Source organism: Monodon monoceros, unplaced genomic scaffold (genome assembly GCF_005190385.1).
Source record: "Monodon monoceros isolate NGI ecotype Baffin Bay Population unplaced genomic scaffold, NGI_Narwhal_1 Super_Scaffold_21, whole genome shotgun sequence".
NCBI lineage: Eukaryota > Metazoa > Chordata > Mammalia > Artiodactyla > Monodontidae > Monodon > Monodon monoceros.
In genome coordinates, this window is record NW_021703778.1 from 14176190 (window position 1) to 14198129 (window position 21940).

The 21940-nt window shown below is 42.6% G+C and overlaps 1 protein-coding gene across 1 annotated transcript in view; it reads left to right on the forward strand.

Moving 5' to 3' along the window:
• Nucleotides 1-21940, forward strand: part of NEBL (nebulette) — a 339097-nt gene that overhangs the window by 113838 nt on the left and 203319 nt on the right. Inside the window, exon 3 of the mRNA XM_029237018.1 lies at nt 10640-10724. Within this exon, the coding sequence (XP_029092851.1) occupies nt 10640-10724 (85 nt within the window). The remainder of the gene's footprint in view (nt 1-10639; nt 10725-21940) is intronic.

A 21940-nucleotide genomic window follows, 5' to 3' on the forward strand; every position in this document is an offset into this window, starting at 1 on the left:
TGTGTGTGTGTGTGTGTGTGTGTGTGTGTGTGTGTGTGTGTGTGTGTATTAATTACTCACCTTTTACAGAGTAATTCAAAATCTAGGTGACATGTTCCAATAGCTGATAAGCATTTCATAGTGCGGTCGGTTTTCTGTGTAATCCCTTTGATCATGGCCTCTTTTGTAAACACACGATAGAGGTTACGATGGAGTCCCGCCGAGGAAGTAATTCAGAGGGTGGCAAGTTTTTGACCCTTACAGACAGAAAGAGAATTTGGTAAATCGTTAGGTTATTGACTGCCCTTTAGAGAGCCGGGGGTTTGCTTTCTGTACCTCCTTTCAGCTGGGCTTGTATTTCATGTACGGGAGGCCTACATTATCATAATCCATTTTTCGCTTTTATGTGATCTACCAGCGGCTCTCGTAAACCTCCTTTCTGAAGAGCACTCCCCATTTACTTGCTCTAATTCACCGTCTTCTTTTAAATCATAAAAATTGATGTTTTGCAACCAGTGGCATTATATGGGAGTTGTTTATGGAGGTGCTGCAGGGAAGATTAGTGGTAGAATTAAGAACGAGATGACAGCTGGGGAGAGAAATCTATGAAGAGACATCACATCAATGACATAGCAAGAGAGTGAAAGAAGCATGTTAAACTCGAAGATACTGGAAGAATATCATGAGTAAAATTATGTCTTTTGCTGACGTTGAATAGTGTTAATCATACACTAACAAATTTTTACTTAAGGAGTTATATTAGGTAGAAAATGCCCAGATTGACCCCAATGTGTAAAAAAGATATTATCTTAAAACGCTTCTACCCATTAGATGTTAATTTCCCTGACAGCGCTCACACTGGAATATTAGTAGAAATAATGTGGAATTGTTTTTACTCAGTGTTATCATCTAGGTCTTAATACATTTGCTATGAGAATTTCCTAATTTATACAATTTTACACGTCTGAAAGGATAACCAAAGTAGGATGGTTTTTGCAAATTATTAATAGGTATGGAATTTCCCAGGAACTTTTATTCAAAGGAAAAAAACTTCCAGGTTTTCTCCTTCTCTTACCTCATATGCCATTTCCCATTATTGCTCTTTAACAAACAAAAACCTTCCAATACAATGAACGTGAGTTTTAGGATATTCTTTTGGAGAAAGAAGTATAAATGGAGACTAGGAACGTGAGCGCCTACATGCTTTGCCCTTGAAGAACCAGGTAAAGAAGCCCAGCGCGTGGCTTTGGGTGTTCAGGCCCCGTGAGATTTCCAGGTGGGAAAGAAAATGGTAGGAGAAACTCCCTGATGAGTCTGGCAGAGTGTGCTTAGGCAGCAAAAGCATTTACAAAGGAAGGCCCGTGGCAGTTTGGAGCTGGCTTCAGTTCAGATTTTTTCGGCCATGGAGGAGGTCTTCCTTAAACAAATCTGTTAACATTTTAGTTTTGGAGGGAGCACAGCACATTGTAGATGTAAATGTACCAGTTCCTATTTCTGTCTGAAGCAGCTCCATCTCACCGTCCCTGAGACCCCATCCCTTCATGAGTAGGTCTGATTTGATCTAGTCTTCAGGGCTGTGCCTGGCCTGTGTGTCCTTGTGCTGCGTTTGTCCCTGTTGCTCCTTTGCCGTTAGAAACTTTTCTGTGCAGAGCACGGGGCTCCTTGGGCCCCTCCTGCTGGATGCGTCTTCTTCATGGAGGTCTAGCAGTTGTTTCTCATGTTTAGTGTGTGATGGCAGATCCCAGCCTGGGTTGAAGTCTTTCTTTCTCTCTTCCCCTCCCTTCTCATCCTGTCTCTGTCCCCACCCCAGTTTCATGCTGTTTCCTTTTCTTACTACATTTGGGCTCCAAAGCAGCCAACCTCAGGGAAGCTCTAAACGATGGGGCAGGATACACGTATGAAGAGTTGATATCACAACTGAGACAGTTTTCATTTCTTTTCACGATTCTGCTGTCATTCCATAATGGCTCACGTTGGCATCCTGCTTTTTCCTGCCTTGGAGGCAGACTGGTGGTCCTCAGTCCACACTGGTGAGTCCTGCCAGTGGTTCATGGCTGGGCCGGCTCTGAGACCCCTTTTGATTGGTGGGTGTCCATGATGTGCTGGTTATTAAATAGGTCGAATACTGCCCTGTGGAGAGACATTACTAGTGTTATTGTCACAAATTCCGTATTTCACATATTTGATATATTTATTCATTTTGTGTCTGTTTGCTTGACCTAGCGATACATGGGAGAGGGGTGTTGAAATCTCTCACCATATTGGTGAATATGCCAGTTTTCCCTGTCATCAGTGTTGCATGCATGTGCACACAATCTCTCTCTCTCTGTCTTTCTCCCTCTCTCCTTATATATATGTGTATACATATATACACACACACATATTTTTTAAAATCTACATTTAAGATGATGCTTTTTTGGTGACTTGAGCCTTCATCACTACATAGTGTCTCTATTCTTTTTTTTTTTTTTTTTTTTTTTTTGCGGTACGTGGGCCTCTCACTGTGGTGGGCTCTCCCGTTGCGGAGCACAGGCTCTGGACGCGTAGGCTCAGCGGCCATGGCTCACGGGCCCAGCCGCTCCGCGGCATGTGGGCTCCTCCTGGACCGGGGCACGAACCCGCGTCCCCTGCATCGGCAGGCGGACTCTCAACCACTGCGCCACCTTGGAAGCCCCTATAGTGTCTCTATTCTTAATAATGCCTTTACTTTAAAAGTATATTTTGTCTCATTTTAATATAGCTATTTTATAGTGGAGTTGAAAAATATGACTATATATTGATCTTTTAGCTAGCAGATGTAACCCATTTACATTTTTGTGATTATTGAATTGTTTCTCCCAGCTGTTAAATTTCTATTTGTCTCGTTATTCTACACTGCTTTTTGTTTCTATTCTCTTTCTTTTTTAAAATTTTATTGAGTTAGAGTTTTGGCACTTTTAAAAAAATTGATTTTTCCCTTTTATAGGATTTGAATTTATGTGTTATATTTCCATTCTTTGTGGTTACCCTTAGAATTTTATCACATTTATTTAAGCACAGTTTAAAATTCAGTAATGTCTTAACCTTTCTCATGAAGAACAGAAGGACCTTAGAATGCTTTATTTTCATGCTACCTTCTCATTTTACTATCAGATGTTTTAGCTCTGTCTTTTTCCATACAATGTTGTGTGTATGTGGGTGTGTGTATGCGTATGCATGTGTGTGGTGCATTGCATTTAGCATTTTATTTGCTTACCATTCCTTTTTGCATTTCAGCTTGTCCTTCTGGAATTATTTTCTTTTTTGCTGCATTGCATCCTTTATAAGCAGCTTCATAGACGACCCTGGTGATGGTAATCTCTCTCAGGGCCTGGTTATTTTAAAATGTTTTATTTTTCACTTTTTAAAGATAATTTTGAATGATGTGAAACAATCATTATTGCTACAAAATGGAGTTGTTCTAATTTGGGAGATACTTAAAATTGTGTTCAAACCTTCTATCATCTCCCCACTATCCAATATAGTTATGATCTTGACCCTTGGGTAAAATTACTTCCTTGGGTAAAATCAGAGCATAAAACGATGGTCCAAAGAAAAGTCATCAGGCCCTCACCTGACTCAGAAAGGCAGAACTGAAGAGTCAATTTAATAACGCGAGGTCAGAACTTTTGCCTTTTCAATGTTCTTAAGAGATAAAGTTGCATTTTCTTAAAGGAGATAATATACTAAAAATGTTAATACAGTTCCTCTTTCATGAATGATAAGTTGGTAGGCAGAAGAGGGCCTAAGGTTCCCAAGACTGCCCCCAGGTTTGATGATTCTCTAGGAGGCCTCCCAGGACTCAGCCTAGAGTCATACTTGTGACTATGATTTATTATGGCAAAAAGATACAAAGCAAAACCAGCAAAGGGAAAAGGCGCATGGGGCAAAATCCAGAAGAAACTAGGCATGGGCTTCCAGAGTTCTCTCCCAGAAAGTCACGTGGGACACACTTAGCTCCCCCAGCAATGAGCTGTGACAACACGTGTCAGATGTTGCCAACCACTCAAGCTCGTTAGAGACTCAGCTCCCAGGGTTCTTACCGGGGGGCTCTTCTGCCTGGCATGTACCCAAATTCCAGACTCCCGGAAGGAGAGCGAGTGTTCTGCATCAACCTTATTGATTGTACAAACAGCTTAGGCACAGTGCTCCACCCTTATCAACTAGGGATGCTGGGAACCCTCCCAGAATCCAATTTCTTAGACACTAGCCAAGGGCCAACCTGGAAAGCTGGCTTTTCATAGATAGCATTTGGGCCTGCTCTATTTACCCTTTTCTGCACAGGGCCCATCAGTAAATAATGCTATAATAATAAATGCTTTTGACACCTGAGTTCTGTTCTCAGATGTTCTAGTTTGAGTAGAACTGTAACAGTGGTCAGAGAAACAGAAAACTGGAGAGGCTGGGTAGACTTAAGTGCTGGCGAGGAGGAGACTCAGACAGGCGTCATTGACCCACACTGTGGCTCAGGATTAGAGGGAGACGGCAGGCCATTTGACTTTGCCAGGCAGGGGAGAATGAAAAAAAAAGATCTCTGGTCTTTTTCTGGAAGATCTCTTGGAAAATCTTGAAACAGCTAGCGGTTGGAAACAGCTAGCAGTCTTAAACTTGGTGGCCTCTTATAATGTTAGAGATCTATTGTGTAGGGTCCCCAGCCTCAGCACTGCAGATATTTTGGAGTGGGGGCCGTCCTGTGCACTGCAGGATGTTAAGCAGCATCCCTGGCCTCTGCTCACTAGATGCCAATAGCATCTGTCTCCTCACCACCTCGCCCGGCTGTGACAACCAAAAATGTCTCCTGACATCGCCTGTTGCTAGCTATCCTCCAGGGACAGTGGTTGAGAACCATTGTATTACTACAGGGTTTACAATAAATAAATTCATAACGATCTTAGCTTTATATAGCTAAGTGGTTTGCTCATATCTCACACTTAGAGTAGTTTTCCATTTATAAAGCTCTTTCATGTGTTTCTAGCAAGAGGCTATATAGATGAAGGCAATGAGACACAGAGGGTAAGTCACTTTGCAGTAAAGCAAAGAGAAAGTAATAGTAGAAATAATAGTAATGATAACATTTTTTGTTATTAATAATAGATATTTCATTGAGTGCCTGATGAGCCAGACACTGAAATGCTTTACAGGTGTTCATTTTGCAACAAGCGTAACAAGTGCTATCATTGTGTTGATTTTACGGATGAGGAAATTGAGGCCAGAGAGATTAAGAAACCTGCCAAAGACACACAGTAGGTGGAAAAGCCAGGTCCAGACCCAGGCCATTTGGCTCCAGTGCTCTCGTGACCCCTGGGCTCTGGATAAAAAGTGAGAGGTTCTGGATTCTTGCTCTTCTCTGATAGTGTTCTGTCTCATTACTATCTCTGTGGAGGTTGCCATTTGCTTATTACACTGCTTTCCTCGCTCCGCCCAGCTCTGGTCTCCTGGTTTACATACAACTTTTCCTATATTCTTGTCAACTGAATCTCACAGGGATGAAAAAATTGGGAAGCCCTCTTCTTGTGACCTAACTTTGCTGTTTCAGTTGTAGTCTTCTGTGATTATCTTGATTCTTTCTCTTTTTATTTATCTTTAATGTAGCATTTCATCGAAATCTGGATTTGTTGCAGCTGTCAGCCTAATCTTGACACATACGCTTCGTCCAATTCCTGCATATTTCAGCTAAGAGGCTTCTGTTTCTGATGCTTAAACATTTCACGATATTCTTCAGATCTTTCCACCACCTCCCAATGTGTTATTTGTCATAGTTCCATGATTATATTTTATTATCCAGGAAATATTTTAATGTACCAATTTATCCACCCCATCTTTTGGGTTTTTTTCTTTTTACTTTTTTCCTGATTCCTTTTCAACATGTGTTTTTTCATGCCCCCGTGCCTTATGCCCCAAGTTCTGTCCCCTAATATGGACAAGGAAAAAATGTCCTTCTTCCTCTAAGCCTAGTGAAGAAATCATCTTTCCTGGAGCTTTCTTTTCAAGACACTTATTTTAGGAAGTGTCTACACTTCTACAATCATTTAAATGCAGTATTTGTGTAGAGCTAGAATTAACTGTATGGTACCGTCAATTAGTTTTAAAATGATTTGCTTCTCTGTGCCTATGATCCCATGAGGGACCACTGAGCCCTCAGTTTATTTCTGGGTCTGTTTTTCTTTTATGGGTGGGGCAGTGAGTGGGTGGGAGTTGAGACTATGACTTCAGAGCAGAATATCGTCAGATTAGTTTAGATGGACATTGCTACGTGGACATGATGTTGAGAGATCCAGGATTTTCAGATGTGTCCAGTTTGGCAAAATTCATTAGGTTTCTCCAGATGTTGTAATTATTATTTTTTATGTAAATAGTGTGTGCTGCCATGACTGTAATTACATTTACTACTTCTGTGTCTCATGGTTCCAACTCATGAGACGATTCCACTCTCTTTTGATTGTTAGGTACTTTTTCCGAAGACCCTATTCCCTTGATTTTTTTTTTTTTTTAATAAATTTATTTATTTATTTAATTTTGGCTGCGTTGGGTCTTTGTTGCTGCACGTGGGCTTTCTCTAGTTGCAGTGAGCGGGGGCTACTGTTGTGGTGCGTGGGCTTCTCACTGCGATGGCTTCTCTTGTTGCGGAGCACGGGCTCTAGGCGTGCAGGCTTCAGTAGTTGTGGCTCGCGGACTCTAGGCGTGTGGGCTTCAGTAGTTGTGGCGCGCGGGCTTAGTTGTTCTGCAACATGTGGGATCTTCCCGGACCAGGGCTCGAACCTATGTCCCCTGCATTAGCAGGCGGATTCTTAACCACTGCGCCACCAGGGAAGTCCTTCACTTGAATTTTGCTAGCTCTGAAGATAACTTTGGTCCCCAAAGCCTTAGGTTTTAATCCATTGTAGTGCTCATGACTCCTAGTAGTTTCAGATATGAATTCTTCCTTTCCTCGGCATTTTTTATTGTGGTTATTAATACTAAGTTGAATTTTTCTTCTGGATCAAAAATCTGGATAGTTCCTTCTTGTTATGCATCTTCAGAGAAAGTTATGTTACCCATTATTACAAAATCATTAAATTTTAGGATTGGGAAGGATATTGGAAAAAGTGCAAAGTATTACAATCTGTTTATAGTCCTCAGTATAATTGCTCAGCATGTAAGTAAGTTTGTTGCTTTGGCCGTCACGTGAGCAGAGTATGTCCTCTAAAAAGGAAGAAAGAAAGAAAAAAGCAGAAGCTTTTCAGTTTGTTTTTCTTTTCAGTGTAAAACTTTGTTCCAAATAGAACTTAGTATGGGTTCCCAATATCAAACGTGTTAAAGTGGTGTTTTATTTATATGCATGTATTTTGTAAGTTCAAATCTATCACCTTTTCTCATTATAAAATCAAATGGTGGGAATAGATTATTTTCATGAAATGATAACTTTAGAATGGGAGATATGAGTGGCAAGTGAGGTTTTGTTAGTATCCAAGTAGACATTATTTTTGCCTGGTGTGGGCCAAGTTCATGTACATACAGAGAAGCAATTGCAAATTGAATGTCCTGCCCCCCCACAACAGTTCAATTTTCCATCTTAGAATGCTGTTTAATTAAAAATTCTGTTTAATTTTTAAATTATGTTTACTTAAAAATTCTGTTTAATATATAATTAATGTTTAATTTAAAATGTAATTTTTAGCTTTTAAACATAATTTTTAATTAAACGTAAATGGCAGGAGAAGGTTGTCCCCTCAAAGTGTGCCCCTAAACTGAGTTAACCTGCAAGTTAGTATAGTACAGTCTCAACGGGTTAAACTTTCTGTAACATGTTTGAGAGTAGATTTTAATTACAGTTTCAAAAGTAGTTAAAATACATACATAACATTTTTGAATTAAACATTGTGGAAATCCTGAAGATCTCTGTGAAACTTTATTCCACAGAATGTATTTTGAAAGAAAAAAGTGCTAATTTGTTATTTTAGCTTTAAAGCATACCAATACATACATAATGCCTACATTTTAAAGTCCAGTGAAGTTCAGCTTTCCAAGATTGAGTTTCAAACATTCTGAAACACACTGAAGTTGTCTGTCCAGCTTCACCTGTCTGGAGCACAGTTCAGAAGTAGCCCCCAAGTAATCTATAAAAATATCGAATCACTGTGTTGTACACTTGAAAGTAATATAATGTTGTAAGTCCACTATACTTCAATAAATTAAAAAGAAAAAGAAGTAGCCCCCATAGTGTGCGGCTGACACGAAGTCTATGACTTCAGGATACGGAGAGGGAGATACCTTGCCTATTACAACTTCCTCACTTGACCCAGTAACTCTAGTTTTACCAACATTTCACTAAACTTGACTACTCTCTAGTTGCTTACCCTGGGATAGAAGAAGGAAACCAGAAGGGAAGAAGGCTGTGCAAGACCAACTGCTGTGTGTGAGAAATGATCTCTTTGCCAGTCCAACAGACATAAAAGCGCAACGATCTCATGGGATTTAGGCCATCCCAAACTTTGTAAACGTTGAAAGCACTGCTGCTTTGTTTCATGATCTGATAATGTCTATTTAGATGACCCTGAGTTATCATGAAAAAATTTAAATCAGGTTTGTATCTGCTCTAAGAAGGCAAGAAAATTATGGTGAAATAGTGAGGCTTAGAGGACTGTTGAGAAACCACAGGAAGATTTGGAGGGTGGACATCACCAAGGAGAGGGGCCAGGGAGAAGGAAACAGGGAGTGGGGGCTCTTTGAGGGACGGCTCTGAGCTCCACAGCTTTTGTGGTGATAGAGTCACAGCAGCCAGAGATGTACCCTCCGTGCCGGCTGGGCATGGGGAGCAGAGGCAGTCGCTGGTGTTCTTAACCACACATGGGAGTAGACGCCATCACTTCACCACCAGGAGGGTTTGTGTGTTTGCATATATGTCATTATGTATGATGTAATGCGGTGAAGCTTTCTGTAGCCTGACATGCACTGTGGTCATATGGCTTCTTCTCTCCCCTCTTTCTCCTACCCTGCTCCCTCCCTCCCTCCTTCCCTCCCTTCTATTCTTCTTTCCACAAATATTTATTGAAGTCATATGAGCCAGATGCTGGTAGGTGCTGAATGTGCTCTGACAAGGGACAAGATAGCCTGTTCTTGCGGCCGTGGAACTTTCCTTGTACTGTGAGACAGAGACATGTCAATAGGAACATACAAATGAATACGAAAAAAATTATAATGGGACAGAAAGTACATTCTAGGACACGTTTGCGAGACCAGAAAGGCTTCCTGGAGAAAGTGTAATCGAAGGCGAGACCTAAGAGATAAAGAGGAGTTAGCCAGAGAAGTGGGGTGTTCCAGGCCAGGGAAAAGCATGCAGGGGAAGAGGTGGGAAGGAGAGGGGTGAACTTCTCAGCCAGAGTGTGGATGTGAGCGAGAAGTCTGCAGAAGGCTCATCGAGGGGGCATTGGGGGACAGGAGGCTGGACTTTTCTCTTGGATCAGTGGGAAGCCATGGAAAGGTTTTACTCAGCGGAGTCAGGTGATCAGGTTGGCATTGTGGAAACTTTGCTTTGCCAAGTTGGATTAGAAGGGCCAGACTGGCAAGTGTTGTAGTTATCTAAAAGATAAACGTGGCCTAAAATGAAAAAATGCAGTGGAGACGGAGAGAAGTAAATATAATCATGACATGTTTAGGAGATAAAATCAATAGACTTGGTGATGGACTGATTAGATGTGTGCGGAGTCAAGATTACTCCCAGGTTTCTGGTGTGGGCAACTGGGCAGTAATTAATGAAAGAGAATACACGGGGAAAAAATCATTGTGGGATTGTGGTGGGATGATGGACTGTTGGATTTCAGACTGAATGTGTGGTGAATATGGGGTATGCACAAGTGGAAGTGCCAGTGGCTCTGAAATTCAGGAGGGAAAGCTGGGCTAGAGATGTAGATTTGGAAGTGATCAGCATGCATAGAGCGGGTACCCAGAGCTGTGGGAATGAGTGAGATCACCCCGGCGATTACCCAGGCGTACGCTGAGAAGAGAAGAAAGCCTGTTAGAACCCTGAAGGAGGATAGGCAGAGAGGAGCCCCCAGGAGACAGAGGAGGAACAGCTAGAAGGGGGGAAGCTGGCCAGGAGTGTGTGGGGACAAAGACACCGAGGAAGAGGATGGAGGAGAGGCTAAGCAAGAGGAAGCCCAAAAGATGTCTGTTGGCTCCTCTGTGCTGCAGGAAGCCATTACAGCTTTAACCAGAGAAACGTCTGGAAACAGGAGCTAGAATGCATAGCATTGAGGAGAGAGCTGGAAGAGATGAGCAGAGACAGAGAGCTTAGTCCTCTTTGTAAGGAAGTTTGGCTGAAGGAGAGAACAGACTCTAGGACCTCATGCTAGAGTAGTGTGGGTGGAGGGAGGGATAGAAGTCAGGGGAGCCTTGAGTGCGCTTGGATGCTGACGGGATGTAGCTCATAGAATAGAGAAGCGTAGGGTGAAATTTTGGGAGACAGTGGGGATAAGTGAGTCATAGAGGGTCATGAGAACGGAGGAGGGCTTGGGACCCAGAATAATGACAGAGAGGTGACCTTGGCTAAGAGGAGAGACACCTCTTCCACTGGGACAGAAGGGAAGAATAAAACAACTGGTGTTAAAGTATTGTTTTGTGTCACAGTATTTTAATTATGTTCTTAAAAAAATTTTCTCCACAGACACTACCCGAAGCAGTCCTTCACCACGGTGGCGGATACACCCGAAAATCTTCGCCTGAAACAGCAAAGTGAATTGCAGAGTCAGGTAATTTCTGAAAGGCCTATTTTTGTTACATTCGTTCTAAATATTATTCACAAGGCCGCTCTTCAGTCATCGTACTGCTCATGCAAGGTCACCAGCCGGTGTGCAGACTGAAAGCGGGCCTGGGTGGGCAGTCCGGGCAGAAGTGCTGAATGTCTGTTTTATTCCCGGTCTTGGATCACCCTGATATTCTCGGTTCTGTTATCCACATGGGACTAGGGCGAGTAAATGAGTTCTGGTCAGAGTAAGTGTTTCCCAACAATATTGATTTATTTGGTCCTAAATATTTAAAAACATTTTATAAATAGCTTTTCCACACTGCATATGTAGGGGAAAAAAGAGGTGTTAACTTGACCCAATTGCAGTGAGTGTGGGGCTAACACCCTGTCTGTGTATCTCACACCAGCCACTAGCTTTGTTTTCATCCTGTCACTTTATTCATATTTCTTTCATATGTCACACTGACAGCATGAACAAAGATTAGAACACCATGATTGGCTCCCAGTCAACCATTTTGGATGGAAACGTGCCTTCAGTATGGCGAAACACATCGGTTAAGACTAGGGATTTGAATGACACTGTCTTCTTCAGGGACACCCCGTCTCTTCTTGAGAAACCTAGGGTGCTCTCTCTCGGAGAAGTTATCTTGCCGGCCACGGTGTAGGACTGCCGAGCAGTCCTCAGCGTGTGTGCCGAGCAGCCGCGTGGCAGCCCACTGGTCAGCGGGGGGGGGGGGGGTAAAGTAACGCTGAGTAGCGGGGAGGGAAGGCTGCGTTGAGGTCCCCCTTCCACTGTTCATTGGTTGTGGCCTTGGGCCAGCCACTGGGATTCTTTGTGCTGGTGTAAAGTGAGACAGTCAGATTATCTGATCTTGTCTACCTGTCTTGAGGGTGGCTGCAGGTGTCAAATAGGTAGTTAGGCGTGAAAGCATTTTGAAAAGTTAAAAAAAAGATTGTATGACTGTGGAGGCTGATTATGAGTACCATGGTCCCTGAGAATCCTTGATGTGAAAAAGGAGAAGAGTAGACTTTCTGAAGGAGGGAGGTGTCTAGCTAACACTCTTTGAAAATGTCAGTTGTAGCTGTTCGTAATGAGAGTAGTCAGCTTTCAGTTGCAACGGATCTAATTATTTCCACGCGGGTTTATCTGATCACAGGGGAGATGGTAGTTCCCTCCATCCTCTTTCTGGAGGACTTGGGACCACTTCCCAGTCCACTTAATTAGAGGAAAAAAACTCCGAGTAGGGTTTACTGTTGGTTAACAACGCCATGAAGACTTGGTTGGCAGTTAGTTTTCGGTTTATGTAAAATGCTAATTTTCCGTGTGCTAAGCTATTAGTTCAAAAAATTGAGTGCCGGCCAAAGAGAGGCACTATTGCAGAGCCAGCAAGAACACCCCTTGCTCATTCACACCGCGGAGGGTGCCAGGACTTGGCTTCTGTCTGTGCAGCTCCAATATGCCTTTCTTCTCATCAAGTTAGGATTAATTAGGTAATTCTGGAGAAGTACTTCGAGCACATTGGAAAACAGAACTAAATCAAGCAATCAAATATCTGTTTCCTGCCTGTTACGTGTCCTTGTTCTGTGCAATAGAATTTATAATTAGTTAATCCTCTCTTCACAGAGTTCACGGGGTGTCTGAGGAAACAGGACTAACATACCACCCCCCCATTAAATTAAAATATGTTTAATTTAAAATAAGGACTCAGAAATGGGGGGGGCAAGTATGGGTTGGCCTGGTTATGCTTCATGCTGGCGGCTGGGGCGGGGGGGTCTGAGTGGAGCCTTGAAGGTTGACAGAGGATCTGATATGAATCCTTATCTCCTTCCTTTAGAGAGCACACCGCTCCCTTTGGGTTCAGTTAGTGGTTATAGGTGTCGTCTCCTTGGTCCAGGAACAAGCATTTATTGTTTTCCCACCACACACCTGACCTCTGGAAAGGCAAAGAAAAAAAGGAGTCACTGTTGCATGAAAGGCTGATTTTAGTCTCTCTCAGGTAGGTAGCAAGCTGTGAACTTCAGAAGACAGAGCACACACATGGTTCTGGGCTCGTGGGACAGGAGTTCATAGAGGGGCACAACGCGCTATGGGGTCTCCAAGCAGTGGTCAGGTGAAGGCATCAGATTTTCTGTAAAATTTTGCTCAAAAATCATCTCCTTCAGAAAGAAAATGTAGGACTTCATCAGACAGATGGCATGGGGAGATTCAACTCAATTCAAGAAACACGTGTTGACTACTTACTATGTACAAGGAATTGTGCTAGGTGTCAGGGGAGGGAAAAGCATCACCATCATCATCATTATCGTCATCGTTATCGTCAATCTTGCTGTATTCAGGGCACATAATTTTACATGTACTATTTCATTTCCTCTCAAACAGCCCTATGAGACAGGTATTTATTATTATCCCTATTTAGATGAAGCATTCAACCTTTAGAGAGTTTAGAGAACTCACCCTTTCAAACTTAGCAAGGAATTGAACTTGGAATAGAACCTAGATCTGTGAGCCCCAAGTGTCCACAATCTCAACCAGTACTCTGGTCACATTACTCAGAGAGCACCTAGAAAAGGAGATGTGTAAACAGATACTTTCAGTACAAGCCAATAGGGCAGTGTATGTAAAGGTAGAAGGACTCCTCTCAGGGGCAGAAGTCCTCTCTCTCCCCTTCCTCCCCTCCCCCTTCTTCTTCTCTTTCCCCTCCTCCTCCTTCTTCTCCTTCTCCTTCTCCATGAGCGATTAAAATACTTCTAGAGTGTTTCTACCTTTGCAAAGACATGGAAAGATATCTACCCTAATGGTAGTATTCATTACTGGCAAATCATTTAATGTTAGCATATTAAATGATTTGATTCTGTGGTAGAGCATTCCCTTTGAGTTTTGATACCAAGAATTCTGAACAGCTCAACAGTTTTGGTGGAAGATTGACTATTAACATTATATTTACTTGTTTTGATAACCTGTGATGCTAAATGAGCCAAATCTCTTCATTACTCCGAGTTTTGAAATTCTGAAATCCTTTAGAATTGTTTGGTTAAAACTCCTATTTTTTCTTTTAGTTCATTAGCTTTCCAAATGAGCCAAAATGAAGGGAAAACAAAAATAAAATTTCAGTCCAACCTAGGAAGTTATTTATGGTTAACATATTGTTATCTTTCCCTTTTTTCTCTTCTCTGTCTCGGTCTCTTTCTCTTTCAGAGGGTTATGAACATAGCCAGCATTTTTTTTTTTTTTTTTGCCTGAGTGTTAGATCCTCTCAAGCTTTTTTGGGATCTATATTAGGTGCCGATTGTCATAATAAAATGATACGAAATACCGGAGAATAAACAAGGAAACCATGAGTTAGCTTTTCAGAACTGGTGATAGGCGGTGGCTTACAGGCATTATCCAGCTTGCACATAACTGGTGCCTGTCCACTTGGGCAGCCACTGACCGTGCTGGCTGTGGATGGCTCTGGAACGCTGCGGACCGGGGGGGGGGGGGGGGGGGGAAGCATTCCTTCTTCACTAGCTCCCTTTCCATCGCATCTCACAGGATGAACTGCTTCAAAGAAATAGCATAACTGGAGGTTAGGTGCCTCCACTGGCCCACAGTGGCCCATACCGTAAGGCGCAAAAGTGGAGACTTTTCCTTCTAGTGGTATTAGTAACATTGTACTTCATCCGTGGGGCATCGGCCTTTCACTGCGTGCCTCGGGACCAGTGTGATGTCCTTGTTTTTGTGGGGAGGTGAGCCTTGAGTTCCAAAGCCTTGCCTGGTAAACTAAACTGCTGGAACACAAACTCTTTGTAAGTTGGGCAGCCCCTAAACTTTAAAAACTTAAGTGAGGTGAAAACCCCCTTAGGAGAGAAAGTTTTTAAACTTATTATTTTCACATGATGTTGTAGCAAGTGTTTCTTGTTTTCAGGCTGTGGCAGAAACGGCGCACATGCTTTGAGTACTTTCCATCAGGAGTCTATGGACTTCATAAAGCTGGGGAAATTGTTCTTCAAATGGAATTTTGAGGGGAAGCCTTCATAGAAAAGAGAGCAAAACAGGGCCATTGTAGCTTTAGCAAGGGGAGGGGGTGTTTCCCCTGCTTCTCCCCATCCTCCCCCTCTAGGGCCTTGGGATGAATGTCTTAGGAAGCCTTGGGCCTCTGTAGGCCAGAGTTCTGAAAAGCACTGCTGAAAGACAAAACATTAGCTAGCTTTCCCACTTGGTTGTTTATGTGATTGGCTTAGCTGTTTGCAATCCTGCTGAAAATAATGGAGAATTGGGGCTCCCTGGGTTCTTAAATGGAGTGTGTATGATTTATGAGTGCTGATAAGATGAAATTGAAAATTGTGATGGATCGAATACAGATTATTCTGGAATCTTGAGTTTTCATTTGGTAATCTATGTTAATTATTTCTCTTTGTTTTGCGGTACGCGGGCCTCTCACTGTTGTGGCCTCTCCCGTTGCGGAGCACAGGCTCCGGTCGCGCAGGCTCAGTGGCCATGGCTCACGGGCCCAGCCGCTCCGCGGCATGTGGGATCCTCCCGGACCGGGGCATGAACCCGTGTGCCCTGCATTGGCAGGCGGACTCTCAACCATTACGCCACCAGAGAAGCCCTACGTTAATTCTTTTTTAATCTTCCACGTTTCTCTGGGGGCATAAAAAACATGGCGCACAGGGAACAGGATATATGACAGTAGTAAGGTGAGAAGTTGACATGGTTTTTTTATAGGGAAACGTAATAGTTACACATATCTGCGGGAGGAATGAAGACACATGTCTAATATAAACCTCTGGAAGGTCACGGAGGTAGGGCTGTGACCAGCATTCCCTTCCTGGCTTGCCCTAGGTACCTTTCTGTACCTCCTCATTCTGTCTTCCATTTTCAGGGTTTTTTTCTCTCTGTTCTCTGTCATCTAACCAGCCAGTATGGTGTTCAGTTATTACCTAAAGCAGGACTCCTCTCAGGTGGCAGTTGCTTTTGAATAAGGTATCACTGAGGACTGACTTCCTTCAAAGCAACAGATCCACGACGAGGGAACATCAGTAATTGTCTAAAGATGACTGGAGAGCTCCTTTGGAGAGCATCCTCTGTGTATGTGTCAAATCTCATCCCAGAGGCCCCAACCCGATCATAAATTTGACCTGAATTTCATTTGCCACCCAGAGCCAATGATATGCCAAATTCTGTGCTAGATATTGGGGATGCTGTAGTGAGCAAAATCATATAAACCTTCACTCTCAGGGGATTTATGGTCTAGTGGGGGAGAGGGCGATAATAAAAAATTAAGGAACATAGGCAAAATTGCAACTGTGACAAGAGCTGCAGAGAGAGAGCTGTGTGTATCTTAATTATGTTTAAAAACATTTTCAGGGAGTTGGAGGCCTGAGTGCTTTTCTGCAGACAGGTACATAATGGGATCTCAGAGTGGCCTGCTGCATCCTGCCCAGCTGTGGATCCCATTTCTAAATGCATATCTTTTTTTTTCCGATTTCCTGATCTTAGCTGACGATTCTTTGCTCCTTGCTGGGTCCTCTTACCATCCCTTATCTCATGCGACAACCTCATACTTCTAAACAGGAAGACTGTCTCTCCAGATAGTTTTTCGTTGGTCATTCTTATATTCCGCTGATCTCGGACAAGAAGCCTTTCATATTTGCTTTTTAATTTTCCATCTTCTTTGAACCTAATTTTGGCAGCTTTATAGTTCCCATCTTTTGATTTTTCACCATTTGATGCCGTATTTTGATCCGAGGGTGATGCTTCTTATTTCTCACAATAAGCGCTTTCTCATGTATGTAAAGGTAAAAGTTCACAGGGAGAAGCTTCAGCATGTTTCTTTTCAAGGTTTTGAGGCAGTGAAAGTGATGAGAGATTATGTTTCACGTATAGGAAGGGCTGAATGTGAATAAGTACTTCAAAGGAGAAATATTAATTCACTTGATGTGGCACATTTCTTCCAGGGAACAGAACATGCTGTGCAGATGTTAACTCTAACCCCCACCATCTCCCACAAGTCAGGTTGTTTTTCTGTTTTACTTCTGGATAAAATGATGTAAGAGGCAAAAATGTCAGGAGTGACAGACAGCAAAATAACCAAGATGTTTTGATTTGCTGTGTCATGATGGAGTTTTAGAGCCTTTCATCACAGGGGCCTGGTTTTCTACTCCTAACCCTTCTGAAATGACCCATATTCTTTCCATCTGTTCTCGGAGTCCCAGCAGAGTGGTTCTTTGGTGCCCTCCCAGCTCATCCTGCCTCCCTGCCCATCGTGCCCACAGCCGGTGGTAGAGGGTGGAGGTGCTGTAGTCTGGGTGGGCAGGCCATGGGCTACTTGTTATTATTCTGTGGGCCACAGCCAGATTACTCGTCCTTTTAATCAGGCACTCGAATATGTAGCCTGTCAGTTCTTTGTGGCTCTGGGGTCATGGATACAACAGCTGTGATGAAGAGACTATTTTAAAAATACGAAATTAATGTGTTTTTCATCTTTCTCGTCTATAAATCATGTTCTGCTTTACCACCTCACACTTATGGCTCCAGAGGAGGGAGAAGAGTGAACCCCACTTTGAGAAGGAGGGAATATGGTCCCAGGTGAAGGGGACGCCTATCCTTCCTTCTGGCTATGGTAACTTGTAGAAAAAAGGCAGGAAAAAATCAGAGACTGAAACGTGCCCCTGCCCCGTCTCTTCCGGTGGGAGTCTCTCATTGGGAAGATGGGGGAGGCATGGCAGGTCGGTGGAGAGCAGCGAGAAGCAGAGACGACCACCGCACGAGGCATCCTGCCGGCCCCTGCCAGCTCCACGGTGTGCCTGCGGGCAGGGAGAGAACCGGAGTTTAGTCCCTCATGTGGCGCAGAAGGGGTCAGACATTCCGGCGCAGAGGCAGTAGAGCGATGCTGAGGGTGCTCGCTGAGGAGCTGGCTGGGGCAGTGCCACCGAGGAATAATGGGCCCCGGGAGCCAGGGGTGGTGAGCGGCAGGGAGGAGCGGTGGGACCTCGGCGAGAGGTGCCCTTCTGAGCCGGGGGAGAAGGCACCGTGAGGGCACCAGCCAGAGGCTTCGTCAGGGATTCCAGCAGGGGCCCAGCGAGCGCGAGGACAGGGAGAGGCCACCGAGGTCAGACGAGCTGGAGGAGAGAATGAGGGAACGTGGGCCTGGGTCCAGCGCTTCACCCTTGCTTCCCTCCGAGGTCACTGCCTCAGCGTGGAATCAGGCAACGAAACCAAATTTATAGTACAATATCGGATTCAGAAAAGTCCTCTTGGTAGTAGCCAGCAGCACACAGTAGGTCTGATTAGTGCGCTGAATCTTTCAACTCCTGTCAAGTACCTGTGTTTTCTTTTGCCAGAAATTATTTGGTCTAATTATCATTTCGTGTTATCTCAGAACTTTGCTTATAGCGTCCGCTGTCTTCAGGAGGACCTCCCGCCGGAGTTCTCCATGGGCCTGTACAGATGGAAACTGGCTCGAGAAATTCTGTGCAGAAAGATGACTATGATGGCTTCATTCTTTAAAAAAGCTTCCATTTGCAACAGTCATTGTGTTGTGTTCTTTTTTGTTTTGTTTTGTTTTTTCGCGGTACGCGGGCCTCTCACTGTTGTGGCCTCTCCCATTGCGGAGCACGGGCTCCGGACGCGCAGGCCCAGCGGCCGTGGCTCACGGGCCCAGCTGCCCCGCGGCATGTGGGATCTTCCCGGACCGGGGCACGAACCCGTGTCCCCAGCATCGGCAGGCGGACTTTCAACCACTGCGCCACCAGGGAAGCCCTGTGTTGTGTTCTGAAATGAGATCTCTACTTAAGCTTCTGAAAATATTGGTTGTACTTTTTAAAGGGTGAGGAGAGCAATTAGAATTTCCCTCCCTCCCTTCATCCCTCCTCAGCTCTCTTGATTTCTGGTGAAGTCAAGGATGAGGATGATAGTAAATCAGAAATTAAGGTGACACAAACTTGATCCTAACTAGTAGGGAAGTCAAAGCTCTGTTTGACTGACACTCTGAGTTCCCGTTTATATGAAATTGGCTTTATTTCAAGGGAATCTATAATCTGCAGATATCTTCTAAGGGAGGTTGAACAAGATACAGATTTAGCTTCCTAAGCGTGCGGTACTTTTAGAGCCCAAGCAACTAAATATACCAAATTTCACATTACTTAAACTAAAGATGTGAAGAATAGCGAAACCAAGGTTCCTATCCTATTTTTAATTAAACAAACAATCTTAGAGCCCTTATACAGATTTTTTCTTTATCTCTAGAATGGCTATAATGCTTATAAATTATTAAAATTAAAATGAAAGTACATCTTAACTGTGTTTCTTCTATGTACTCTGCAAGATTTCCTTAGAATTGGATAATCTCCAAGGCTCTGAGAGAACTTTTCATTCTAGAAGATTTTATTCTCTACAGGAATATCGCTTAAAGTCTTAGGTATGTATATATACTATATATATATTTACATATAATACATATAAAATGTTTGTATGTGTGTATATGCATGTAACGCACATTGTACGTATATGTTTACACATGTATATACATCTGTGTATAATATCCAGATACACACATACATATATTTATATATATACATACATATGATAATATAATAAAGCTAACTTGGAGAGACAATGTTCAGAAAATAGTCTCCTTGAAAATCTGAAAGACTGAGAAAACGTGAAGTATCTTTTCTCTTTTGTTATCGATGGCTAAGTATGATTTAATTCACTGCCGGACACTGAAACAGCTGGACCATTTGCAATCTTAGTTCCCATCATGTAAATTAGCTCTGCAGTTCCTGTGTCTTTTAGTCATTCCATATGTTTTAGGAAATAGCTAAGGTGAAAAAGTGTAACAGAGATGGTATTATTTCTGGAAGTGAAGTAGTGAGGTCTTTTTCAAAATATCACCTATTCCAGAGGGCAGATTACTCATTTCACAATATAACGAGCAGAGACGTCGTTAAAACTTTACCTGTTTTGATGGGCCTTACTCTCTCTGTAGTTTCTTAATTAATTTAATGTTTTTTAAATAGCTGTTTTCTTTATCCTTTGTTTTAAATTTTAAACTAGAAGCTAGAGATCTGATTAATGTAACAGTTATTACTTAATAACCAGGCTAAGCAATTGTCAGGACTATATTTATACCATTTGATGATAAGGGTGATAATGTATGAAATGAAGTAGAAACAAAGAAAATAATTTCATGAAAACCAGGAGTCTTATGGGAATGAAGAATTAGATACTTTATTGCAAAGCAGACAGATGCTTTTCGAAGTTTTTCTTGACATTAATTACAAATCAAGAAAAATCAAGGTGTTTTTGATTTCAGACCTTTACTAGCAAAGAAATCTCATTTAAGGACCCACATGTACTTCTTGTAATTTAATTCTGTATAACGCTGCTTCAATTATTTATTGGTTTAATCTACATTTACTGAATACCTCCTTTGGCCAGATACTGCCTGCTCTTGGGGTGAAGGTGTGTGTGGACAGAAGCCAGCAGCGTTGGGGAGGAACACGACCTCTGACTTAGAGGTGTTTATTGAGTTTCCTCAAAAGATATTCTCCCCAATTCTGCAAACAGTTATTTTTGTCTGTGCTCTATGTAGCTTTCCCCTCTCATTCCCCGCTGAAATGTTTACCCGTTCTGCGAATGGAAGCCCAGAATGACTCTCTTTCCCTTTACATAGATCAAATACCAGCTGCTCTGAGAAACTATGTATTGGGGAAGAAATGATCTTTTAACTGGTTTTGGAAATAACTCCCCAGCACCCGTGCCCTTTTGTAAACTTTTTGTAGAGTTTGCTCCTTCTTAAGATAATGTGGATAAAATGTTTTTGATTGTTTCATGGACACAGGAAAGCTTCTCCAATAAAATCCACTTTTTTGGGGGGGGGGTTATCATCAGGAGAATTAAATCATGTCATCAGCAATGTCCCAATCCTCTTGTTATCCTGCAGACTCCTCACCCTTTTTGGGTCATGGACCCCTTTGGAAGTTTGATGAAAGCCATTGAACTTCTCCTTTGGAAAAGGTACAAAAGCAAAAATATGCCAACTTTAGAATATAATTGCAGGGAGTTCATGGGTCAGCAAAGGTCATCAGAGTCCCAGGTTTTAGAAGGTGTGGTCAGGTCAGCCAGTGGGAGGAGCAGAGAAAAATAGGCTGAACTTAGAGGTTTAGCAGAGGCTAGAGGATTGGCACAGAGGTTATGGATTCCCTGCCTTTTAAGCACAAATTCATCTTGATTAAAATATTAACTGTCTTGGAAACGTGATGAAATGTTACTGCCTTAAAGAAGGCAATCTAGTGACAACTGTTAAACCTTAAAAGTACACGTCCTCTTTGATCCAGCAGTTCCACTCCTGGAGATTTCTCCTGTAGAAACAGAAATATCAGCATATAAGGCACATGGGCAAGGATCTCTAGGTCAGCATTGTTTGTAGCAGCAAAAAACTGGAAACTGAATGAAAGCCCATCAACAAATAGTAGAATAAATTATGATAACCCAGACCACAGAATATTATGCAGCCATTAAAAAGAATGAGATAGAGGTAAACCAGATGCCTTTGGGATGTCCATGTGGTATTACTCAGTGAGAAATTTAGACACAGAAAAGTGTATAAATTACAAAACTCTCCCTCTGTGCATGTGTGTGCATATCTGTGTATTTGCATATGTCTGATTAAGATTATATGTGTGGGGAGAAAAATATGAAGTAGTATGCACTAGGGTGTTAGCATTTATTTGTTCTGGGGGCTTATCCATGGTGAGCCAAACAAAGGGGGAAAATGGTTAAAATAATTTAAAAGATGTCTATGATGGGATGAATGCATTTTTATGCAATTATCTATTTATCTGTCTATATCTGTCTATCTCTATTTATTATCTATGTATTGGTGGGTATATGTGAGAAGAAAGAAAACAATGACTTAGAGACATAATTACTTGTATGTATTTAGCATTCCATTCTTTTACTTCTTTCACAGCCAGTAACACTGGGGCTTCTCAGTTCAGTCTTGTGGGGCTAACTAGGCCAATATGGCCAGGCTGCAATCTCCCTGCTGACTTATTAGGTGGATTTCCTGTGACTCACTGCTCTAAAGTTATTTAGTCTTTAGCAAATGTTCGTTGGATGTCTATTTTATGTCATGTACTAGGCTTTGTGCTGGGAAGACTCAAAGAACTAAGGGGTGTGTGTGTGTGTGTGTGTGTGTGTGTGTGTGTGTGTGTGTGTGTGTGTGTGTGTGT